General features: G+C 50.9%; 1 protein-coding gene across 2 annotated transcripts; it reads right to left on the reverse strand.

Annotated features, from left to right (window-relative positions):
• Positions 1–5042: 5042 nt before the first annotated feature.
• Positions 5043–8289, reverse strand: LOC102019038 (chromosome unknown open reading frame, human C7orf61). 2 transcript variants are annotated; one of them, XM_005377496.2, is made up of 3 exons: positions 7898–7982; positions 7130–7456; positions 5043–5415 (listed from the first exon to the last, which is right to left on the reverse strand). In XM_005377496.2, exons 1-3 carry the CDS (start codon positions 7958–7960, stop codon positions 5179–5181), a joined length of 627 nt encoding a protein of 208 aa, XP_005377553.1. In that variant the 5' UTR covers positions 7961–7982; the 3' UTR covers positions 5043–5178. The 2 variants fall into 2 exon arrangements, with proteins under 2 accessions (XP_005377553.1, XP_005377552.1); XM_005377495.2 differs by lacking the exon at positions 7898–7982 and adding an exon at positions 8015–8289 and having other exon boundaries at positions 5044–5415.
• Positions 8290–10445: the final 2156 nt, after the last annotated feature.

A 10445-nucleotide genomic window follows, 5' to 3' on the forward strand; every position in this document is an offset into this window, starting at 1 on the left:
GCCTGCTATGGCTCTGCTTGCATACACTCTTTCCCCTGAAAAATTGCTTACTGTGCTGCATGTTTTATGGGCCCACTTAGGATTTCCAGAACACCTGGGTGCAGCGAAAAGACAAATGTCCCCAAATGAACTGATTATGGTGAAGGTTACATGCTAGATTCAAAATTACACAGCACCTGCAGGTAACTGTTGATCTGTGCTCTAAAACCCACAGCCAGTTTGAAACTCAGGTGCATGGTTGTGTTGTAAGGATCAAAGGCAGCTTACACAGGACTGCCTGGCAGCCGAGCTCCCAGAGCAGGTGCTTGGACTGTTGACGGCTTCTCAAACCCCAGTAAACAACCGCACAATGATGGCCTTTCCTGGGAACTCACAACTCGATGCAGTTTGTGTGTCCTGTATTTTAAAGTTGTCTGGGGGGCTGGGACATGGCTCAGTGGTAGAATACTTGCTTAGCAAGCACAAGACCTTAGGTTCAAATGACAGAGAGCAGGGATGCGGTCCCTGGCTTCTCGGAGGTGGAAGGGGCTCCGTGACAAGAACGTGGGGTGGAACGGTTGTTTGCCCTCCCCCTCCTTTCCTGGGATGGGTCAGTTTGCATTTAGGAACTCAACTGCCTGCCACTGTGTTGACAGCGCCTGCTTGTCAGCAAGAGAACGGGAGCCTGAATGCATGTCAGGTAAGGGGCTTCTGAGGTCTCCTCTTGGACTAACATCTGCCTCATTCCAACCAGAGCTGACACTGAGACCCAGCAGCCGTTAGGAGCCAAGTGGAAGTTTCTGTCTTGTCCACCTGGCTAAGAATCCTAGCGATGTGGGCCACACAGATTGCCTGTCCTTGTCCCAGGCCTCTCCACCATGCTGCTAGTGCTTATCTTTCCTGGCTACCATCTAGGTACCAAGTAAGGGAGCAAGAAAGAAGCAAACAGCTCTTTCATTTCTCCTGCCAGCTCCCCTAAACTTTCACTCTGTGCGGGTACCAGGACCCCTCAGAGCTTAAAATCTTGGCATTAGTTTTGACTGTTCCCTCCCTTTAGCCCTTCAAAAGGAACAATTATCCAGACTTGTCACTTACACCCTTAAAATACCCTGGGATGGTTTCCTCTAATTAGTCATTCATTCTTTGTAAAGTGCTGGAGATCAAACCCAGGCCCTTCCACTGCCAGGCAAGTGCTCTACCTCCGAGCTAACCCTGGCCCTGCTCATCTCTGCTCTACTCCTCAGTTGTCTCCCAGATGGGCACCTGCACCCAAAACTCGGCCTGCTTTAGTAGCTCTGCACTACTGTTGCAGGGATTCCACTTTATATTCGTCTCTCTCTTGAGACACTAAGGGCTATGTTCTTACTTAATTTCCCACAATTCCCCATTGCCAGTCCTTCTGCACATACACATGCTTGCATGTGCACACACACATGCACGCATTTGTATGTCTTTGCCCCGTGTCCTGCACCATAACCCACCCTTACTCTGGTTGCCTCTTTTGCAGGCATGGTTGTGCTTTCTGATATGTCCTTGGTCTATATCAGTCCCCAGCGCTCTCCCCTTTTACCATTTCCAGGGGATGTTCTCTTTAGCACTGGACAAACTACACCTCTGCTCCAGGCCTGCCTTCTGGAATCCCTCTGGACTGAAAGTCTTATGGGGGTAACAAAAACAGAACTGATTGATGGTAAATCATAGCCCCTGAGGGCCCAGCTTACAAACACTGCTAACCAGAGTTGCAGTCCCTCAGCCTGCACTGTGCCCAGATGCGTGGTTTGTGGGGTGGGAGGAAAAGCATGCCTGAATCAGCTAAGACCACAAAGGGTAACCACAAGAACACCTGTCAAGACGGAGTATAAGGGAGTGACAGAAGGTCCCAGAGCTGAAAGTGGTGGCGGTAAGTGGTGCAGAGTGCAATTAGAGATGAGAGGACGTGCGAGCAGCAGACACGCTGCATCCAGGAAGAGATGTAACAGGAGACAGCAGCTCTGTGGTCTGTAGGGGTGGCATCTCCCCTGCTTCTACCCCTCCCTCCCTCCTTCCTATAGCTAATGAAGGCTGGGAAAAGCAATGGCTTCCAGGCCTGCCTTGTGGACCACCTCTATCTCCTATGTGACCATTTCTGCAATTATCTGCCAGGGGCTATGACTAAGGTGCCTTAGGGTACAAGTAAACAGGGTAAAGGTGCAAAGCAAGGCAGGTGTCAGGAGAGGCAGGTGGAGAGCAGAACCAGTAGCAGGGCACACCTCTCAGCGGAAGTCATCCTCTGTACCTCTTCTGCAGATACCATGTGGGCTTGTACTGGAGACAGCTGTGGTGCAGAGTGCCCCGTGTGCTGTGACCTCCGGGCTTCACAGGTGTGAGTGCTGGACATCACAGGACTGATGCTGAAGGTAGTGGGTAGGAGTGGCCCTTGTGTTGGTGAAGCCTTTTCAGATTGTGGGAACTCCTGTGATCTGGCAAGGCTGTCCTGTGTCTGGGAAGTGAATCAGGTGATGTGGCTCCCCAGTGGAAGCATGGTTAGTGACCAACCACCAATCACAGCAACTCCTGTGGCTGCAGAGGACTCAAGAGGGCTAATTCTGGAAGCTCTAGAAGAAGTGGCAGGGCCATGTTTTTTTAATGGTCATGGTGGCTCTTGCCTTAAGAATTATTCTACTATTACCATTCCTTTTACTTCTTATCTCTCATCTCCTCTCCTCTCCCTCCTTCCCCTATACCCCCCAACCTCAACCCCTCTCAAGATGGGGGTCTTGCTATGTTGCCCAGGCTGGTCTTGAACTCCTGGATTCAAGTGATTCTACCACTGTGGACTTTGGACATATACCACTGTGCCTGGCCTTGACTTGTTTTGCCTCCTGGCTTCTGCATTCTCTTGGTATGCAGCTTGTCTTACAGGTGGGTCCCTCAACATGTATGCATGCAGTTCCCCTGCTGGACAGAGCTCTCATGGCTATGGTTGGCCTATAGCTCTATGGATGATTGCTTTGGGTCAAGTGCTGAATGCCCAGGTCAACTTAGATTCAGTGAGAGACCCAGTCTCCTGGCACAAAGCATGGGAACCTGTTCGTAAAGAATTACTTGTGGTTACCCTCAGAAGGAGCTGAGCGTGGCAGATACTGGAGTATCATGTCTCATAATATATAGTACATTATATAATACTATAGTCAACTATATTGTAATATAGTAAGTTATATTCTATTCAGAATTCTCTAAGAAGGGAGGAAGATATCAACTAAAATAGGTACAGACAGCAAGTATAATCCTCAGAGATATGGAAAGTGGACCCACTCAAAATGGTCCTTTTTCTGTAAAAATTAGGGTCATATTTACCTGCAAGTAGCAATACCAATTAATAGTACCTTAAATATTTTCCTTACACAAGAAGTACAGAGGTGTGTGATTATTGGTACTGAGTTACAACTCTGTGCAAATTTGGGGAATTTTTATCTGTATTTAAAATTGAAACAGTTAACAGGGAACTAACAGGTAGGATGCAATAGCCTCCCTTTATCCACAAGACACATATTCCAAGACCCCACTGGGGACCTGAAACCACAGATAGTACCCTATATGGACTGGGCTTGACTCTACATGCACAGATCTATGGTAAAGTATAGATTATAAACTGAGGTGGTGTGGGGCATGGTGGGCAGTGAACAGGCTCAGAATAGCTGGCTGTGGTGGTGCACACCGGTAATGCCAGCACTCTGGGGGCCTCAGCAGGAGGGGCACAGGTTTGAGCCCCTCCCAGTGCCTTGGTGACTTGGCAGACTCTGTCTCAAAGAAATTAGGGGAGGGCCCTGGGTTCAATCCTCAGTCCTGAAGAAAATAAAGGCTCAGGACAGTAAAGCTGCAGGCTGGGTTAGGCATGAGGGTGTCAAGTCCACAAAGGCTGCACTGATCCTCCAAATGGGGCCCCAGAGCTGCAGAGGGGTGGGGTGGGGATGAGCTGAGGGCTTCCAGGAAGCTGTCCTGTGGCTCTTCACTGCAACACTCAGGTAATGACCTGGGTGTCACCCAGCCCAGCTCAGCTCTCTCCCCTCCCCTTCCTCCCTTTCTCTTATCTCCCCTCCCCTCCCTTCCTCTCCTATTTCCCCCCTTCCCTTCCCTTCCCTTCCCCTCCCCTCCCTTCCCTTCCCTTCCCTTCTCTTCCCTTCCCTTCCCTTCCCCTCCCTTCCCCTCCCTCCCTTCCCCTCCCTTCCCTTCCCTTCCTTCCCCTTCCCTTCCCTTCCTTCCCTTCCCTTCCCTTCCTTCCCTTCCCTTCCCTTCCTTCCCTTCCCTTCCCTTCCCCTCCCTTCCCTTCCCTTCCCTGCCTTCCCTTCCCTTCCCCTCCCTTCCCTTCCCTTCCCTTCCTTTCCCTTCCCTTCTCTGCCCTCTCCTTCCCTTTGGTCCTCTCCATTTTCATCCCTTCCCCTCCTGTCCTCACCTCTCCCCTCCCGTATTCTCTCATCCATCCCCTCCCACACCCTTCTCTCCCTTCTCTGTCTCTCCCCACTTGCCTCTTTTTCCTCTGTCTTCCTCTCCTCCCTTTCCTTCCCCTCCCCTTCGCTGCAAATCTGCTGCCCCTTAGCCTCTGCCACCCCCAACCCCTGTGAATCCTCAAATTCCCACCTGCTGCTGTCTGGTGAAATGCCACTGCTTTTTCTTGGGAGATGTGTCTGTACCTCTCAAGGCTGGGTTAGAAGGTGTCTAAGTCCTTGCAGCTTGTGGCGCCAGAGTATCTCCTCTTGCTGGTTTGCTAACCCTCGTCCAAATCACCATGGTCTCCCGTAGGACACTTGGTCATTGGTGCCAAGCTGCACTCCCCTATCTCCTCCTGATCATCTGGCCTCCCCAGCCTGGCTCTGGCCAGAGCAAGTCCCTGAGCAGAACCAAGGTGGCCAGGCAGAGGGACCAATGTCTCTTCCCAGGGGTTGCATCTCCTGCAGCCCCAAGAGCACCTTTAGAATGGCGACCCTCCAAACACAAAGCTAAACCCAAAGGGTCAGAGAGGCAGGGCGGTGGGGGCTTCTGACTGGGCATTTCCAGCCAGGTCTCCTTGGTTGTAGGGTCTTTCTCACAAACCACTGTAAATAGTTTTTGGCACACAGGGGCGAGGGAGCAATGCTGGGAATCAAACCCAGGATCTTTGCACTGGGCTCCACCCCCAGCCCTTTAATACTGTTTATTTTGCTACGTTGAGGAGGGGGACCCTTACAGGGGACTTCTAGCATCCTTCTTCAGTTCTAGCACTGGTTCGGCCAAGGCAGAGGAGTAGGTCCTGACGTGGTGGTGGCTTCTGTGTCTCTCCTGTCGGCGGGCCAGGTGCCGAAGTTGCTTCCGAATGGCCCACAGCACCAGGTACACCTCTCGCAGCAGCTCGGCCTCGGGCGTGTCCAGAGGGGACGAGGTCCTCAACTGGGAGGAAATGGAGGCAGAGCTGGCAGATGGCTGTAAGAGAAAGAGGATCTGCTCACGCACGTAGCAGGTGGAGCCACCAGCAGATAATCCGCAGGGGGCTCCGCTAATTCCTCCTCTTCCAGCAGGGCAGCTCAGGCACTGTCTCTTGCAGGAAGCTTTTTCTGCCTGCATTAGGAGTTCATCTTCTAGTGTGTGTGTATGTGTGTGTGTGTGTGTGTGTGTGTGTGTGTGTGTGTATGAGAGAGAGAGAGAGAGAGAGAGAGACTGGGGATTGACTCTCCAGCCCTTTTCATTTATTTCATATTTTGAGATAGGTTCTCCCTAGGTTGCCCAAGCTAGATTCAGGCTTGTAGTCCTCCTGTCTCAGCCTCAAGTGCAGGAATTACAGGTGTGAGCCACCATACCTGTGGTACCATGTTTCATACAGACTCAGATTTGTCCCAAGAACTCAACTCTTTTCTGCACTAGGAAGCAATACCTGGAAGACAGGGACCAGTTTGGACCCATGAAACCCAGCCCAGGGTTTCATGGAGAGTGTGCTAACATGCAGGAAGAAAGGATGACACTTGATCTCTAGGCTGAAGCTCTCTCCTGACCTCAGGCCCTTATATCCCACTGTCTCCAGGACACCTTCATGCACTGTCCTACCAAAACCTCAATTTATCTTGTGCCAGGGCCCTAAACTTATCACTTTGTCCCCAAAGTCTGCTCCTGTTCCTTCATTCTCCAGCCTAGTGACTGGCTCCAGCCTACCTGGCCTCTGTCTCTCTCCTCCCAGTCCATCACCTGACCCAAAAGCACTCCTCTTCAACAGTGCTCAAATCTATTCACTTACTCTGCCCAGTGATGCCTCCCCAAGCCCAGAACAGTTTTCTTTCTTAACCTGGACTGCACCAGCCTCCAGTGGATCTTTTGGTCTCTTCCCTTGCCCCCTGCTGACCACCCTCCCCACCCCACCCCACCAGGTGATTTTTTTTTTAGTGATAGTGGGGCTGAAAACTGGGATGCTCTCCCATTGAGCTACAACCCAGCTGCGCTCCACCCCTTAAAACGTTTTTTTTTTTTTTTTTTGAGAAAGATTTTTGCTACTAAGACTAGGCTCAGTTTTGAGATCCTCTTGCCTCTGCATCCCAGGGTACTTCGATTTCAGGTGTGTGCCATCATGCCCAGCTGCCATACTGTAGAGTGGCTCGCTATCTCTCACTCTTACTAACCATGTGAGATTTCTCCGTCAAAACTCAGTCATGTCACTCCTTGCCTCAAATATCTTCCATGGCTCCCACAGCACTTAGGATCCAGTTCAAATTCCACAGCTTGGTCATCCAACCTGCCTGGTGCCAGCTGGTCCCTGGTGCCAGGTTCCCTCCAATCCCCTCACTTGTGGGGCCAGCTCTGCACACCCCTGTTACTCCTCTCCATGGAACATCCCTTTCTTTTTCCTCCACTTCCCCTAAAAATACCCCTAAGCCAAGTATTTCTTCGGGTCCGAGCTTCCCCCTTCCTCCAGTAGGAAGGCCGTCTGACTCCCCAAGGCTGTTTGAGGTGCCCTTCTCAGGTCGCCCCAGACACCTCTACTTCCTGTATACACTCTCAGGATACAAGTGGCAATGCCTATTGTCTGAGGTCCCCAAGCCCGGGCAAACCTGGTTCTTCAATATCCTCAGCATCTGGCAATAGAAAAGCCCAGGACCAGGGAGGAGAGGGAAGAGACAGCTGCCGGGGTTGAGGATGGATGGGGACTCACCTTCCACCAGCACATTTGCCAGCTGGACTGCAGGGCAGAGAGCATGATCATGGAAGCTGACCGCACGGCCGTCCGGGGCACCCGCAGCAAAGAGCGGCTCTTGTGGCTCAACCCAATCCGGGTCCTGTCTGTGGAACTGGCCAGCACAGAGGGCTCAGACACTCCAGAGGACTGCTGCTCCCTGGGGAGCTTAGCTTCTCCAGGGGACTTGGTCAACTTGCAAATCTCCAGCTGTGGGGGAGTCTTCCCCACCCCCTTCAACGTATGTTTCTTAGAGCCAGAGTGTTTCAAGATGGCCTGCTTCATTTGGCATTTCCAGAAGCCAACCTAAGAAACAAGACACGGATGGGATGGGGGGGCAGAATGGGACAGAGGCGGTAGTCAAGAGGAAAGAGGCCCAAAGGGAGGGAGCAGCAATTTCCCAGCCTCTGCCTCAAACCCTCCCGTCCATTGTCTCTCTCTATCTCTTGTCTCTGTCTCTCTCTCCTCTTCTCCCCCACGCTTTCTCTCTGTTTCTTCTACTTTTTCTCCCCCTTCTCTCTCTTCCTCCTCCTCCTCGTTTACAGTGTTGAGAATTAAACTCAAGACCTTTGCACTGAACTACTGAACTACATCTCCAGCCTCCTTTTTATTTTTTAAAGACAGTGTCTCACTGGGTCACTGAGTTGCCCAGGCGGGTTCCAGCTTGCAGTTATCTTCCCTTGGCCTCCCGGAGTGCTGGGGTTATGGGCCTCCCCCTCCAGCCTGTTGTCTCTCTTATCCCCTCACCTCCTCCCGCCCTGTCTTGTTCGCCACAAGAGTCCAGGAGGAGAGGAACAGTGTAGTGATCATTGACCAAGACTCTCATCTCAGCATCGTGAGGACCAGACAGTGTGTGGAACTCACCCAACAGGCCATCCTTTGCCAAATCTGCCTAAAGAACTTGAAGAACCGCCCGGCCACACCCATAACTACAGATATGATTAGGAGCAGAGCAGCCTTTGGGGTGGGCAGAGAGACAGGCTGCTGGCCAGTGGCAGCCACCCAAAAGGTCTTGTGGGAGCTTAGGCGTTTCAAGCACACCAGTGAAGGAATATAAAATCCAGGGGGATATTCCCTCCAGCACCTTGTCCCGGGCCCTTCCTCCCCGCCCTGGGACAGCAGAAGAGTCCCAGTGGTTGAGAACCCTGAGTGAGGTAGAGTTCTAGCCCATTGTGAGGCCTCCAAATCCAGAGGCCCTTCCAAGACTCATGGGGCAGATTGCCATGGCCTAGACCCCTCCTGCTCTAGATCTGGGGAACGAAGCTGTTATATTGGTGGAGGGCTTAGTATGTGCCAGGCATTTCCCACGCATTGTGCCATGTAATGTTCTGAGATTCAGAAAAGCTGGAGAGCTTGCTGTGAGTCATAAATCTAGGGCACTGGAAGGCCAGGGGTCCCACCGAGGAGGGCCTCTGAGTACAGCTGAGGCAGGAGGTCGGGTAAGGCAAAGCTGGCCGGAGGAGTGGGCGGGACCTGTCAATTTCAAGATCCCAGGGCGAAGCCAGATGGTTTGCAGGATCTCTTTGTGTAGAGAACGTCTCAGAGCTCCCCGGAGATGTGGACAGCATAAAGAAGACCGGACTCCAGGAGGCGCTCCGCGTCCTGACTCTTCGCGGTAGCCTGTCCTGGGTCTCCCAGACCCGGAGTGTACTTCTAGTTTCGCTCTTTTTTTCCTCCTTTCTCTCTTTGTTTGGTCCAAGTTTGCTCTGCAGAGCTTGTTTTTCACGCCTCACCCCTCATTGTCAAATAAACTCTTGACACCTTTTTTGGTTTGTCTCGTCCAGTTCTTTAGCGAGCCATTTTTAAAGGAACTATCCGACAACACCGCAACCGCGACAGCTCTCAACGCTACTGCACCCCTCAGGGTCCCCCTCAAGGCTGTGGATGCTGCTCCCCGCTTGCCCACTAGATGGGGGCCTTCTCCCTGGCTGCTCTCTGCCCCAGCCCAGATTGCCAGGGAGGCGCCTGCCTCCCTACAGAGTCCATCTTCAGACAGCTGCCAGTTGTCCAGGTGATCCTCGAGTTGGAGGCCAAAGTTCAAAGCCAGCCTGAACTACATAGCCAGACCTTGTCTTAAATTTTTTTTTTAAATTATGAAAATAAGCTAGGCATGGTGGTGCATGCCTATAATCCCCCCACTCGGGAGGCTCAGGCAGGAGGATCATTGTGAGTTCGAGACCAGCCTGAGCTACATAAGCGAGGTCAAGGCCAGCTTGAACTACATAGTGAGACCCTATCTCAAAAAAAAAAAGAAGTCCTACTCAGATGGTGGCAGAGTGCACTCCTTGCCCATCTACATTCTGAGTACATGGTGTTCCCTCTCCATGGACTCTTACTGACCACAAAACCTTGACCTCTCCAGAGACCCACCTTCAAGGTCACCACCCACCTGCCTCTCCGCATGCTTTCTTTTTTTACAGTACTTAACACGACCTGAAATGATTATTTGTTCACCATGTTAGAGAAATGGAAAAGTTGTAAGAATAAAAATGGAGTCACTTGTGTCAAGCCTAGCAACAACAAAGTAAACAAATCCAGGAGTTTACGAAGAAAAGGTTTTTTTACACATGTCTGCTAGTGACTGTCACAAAAGACCCTTCCAGGAGCACAAGTTTTCATAGGTGTCATGGAGACCTTATACAAAAAGCACTTCTACAAGGACATCTGCTCAGCAACTGTCTGTTCAACCTCAGATTGATGCCGTGTTATCAGTTACCGTGGCCTGGGATTATTGTTTCAAAGTATCTGATGTCAACCTTCTCATTTTTGTCTTTAAAAACTTCTCCTTGCCTCAACCTCTTTGAATATAACCACAATTTACTATGGCGTTTACTATGGTGCTTGTGTTCCCATTGCAATGCGTTGCTACTTACTGCCCAATAAATATCAGTATTCTCTGACCAAAAAATGATAATGTTTATTCTGTTTATTACATGGTTATTGCTGCAAATGATTTTGCTATATGGAGGAGGATGTCAAAAAAATCATTCACTTCAGTAGCAAATATGCTCAATATGCCACAGCATAGAGAGGGCCTTAGAGAGAATCTAGCACAAGCTCCTGGGTCTCTACCACGTGGGATGTTACCCAAGGTCACCAGCTAGTCAGTAGCAAAGGAACTAGACGAAGTCTTCAAGCCTTTGCTGGATCACATTTCCCATTATTTGCTTTCCAGGTAACTGAAATACTGTTGCAGGGTTGGTGCTTCTCAAACTGTAATGAAGCACCACATTAAAAAAAAAAAGCACATTTTAGAACTCTGTTACAGACTGGTACTAATACATACCTCAGACTC

The sequence above is a fragment of the Chinchilla lanigera genome, unplaced genomic scaffold (assembly GCF_000276665.1).
Source record: "Chinchilla lanigera isolate Chin_1 unplaced genomic scaffold, ChiLan1.0 scaffold00009, whole genome shotgun sequence".
NCBI lineage: Eukaryota > Metazoa > Chordata > Mammalia > Rodentia > Chinchillidae > Chinchilla > Chinchilla lanigera.

Bases quoted from the DNA above. Each gene is read 5' to 3' on its own strand.
- LOC102019038 (XM_005377496.2), bottom strand. From the start codon at position 7,960: ATGATCACTACACTGTTCCTCTCCTCCTGGACTCTTGTGGCGAACAAG. The intron at 7,457-7,897 runs GTGAGGGGATAA...CTTGTTTCTTAG, and splicing joins ACAAGACAGGGCGGGAGGAG to GTTGGCTTCTGGAAATGCCA. The intron at 5,416-7,129 runs GTGAGTCCCCAT...TTTCTCTTACAG, and splicing joins GGCAAATGTGCTGGTGGAAG to CCATCTGCCAGCTCTGCCTC.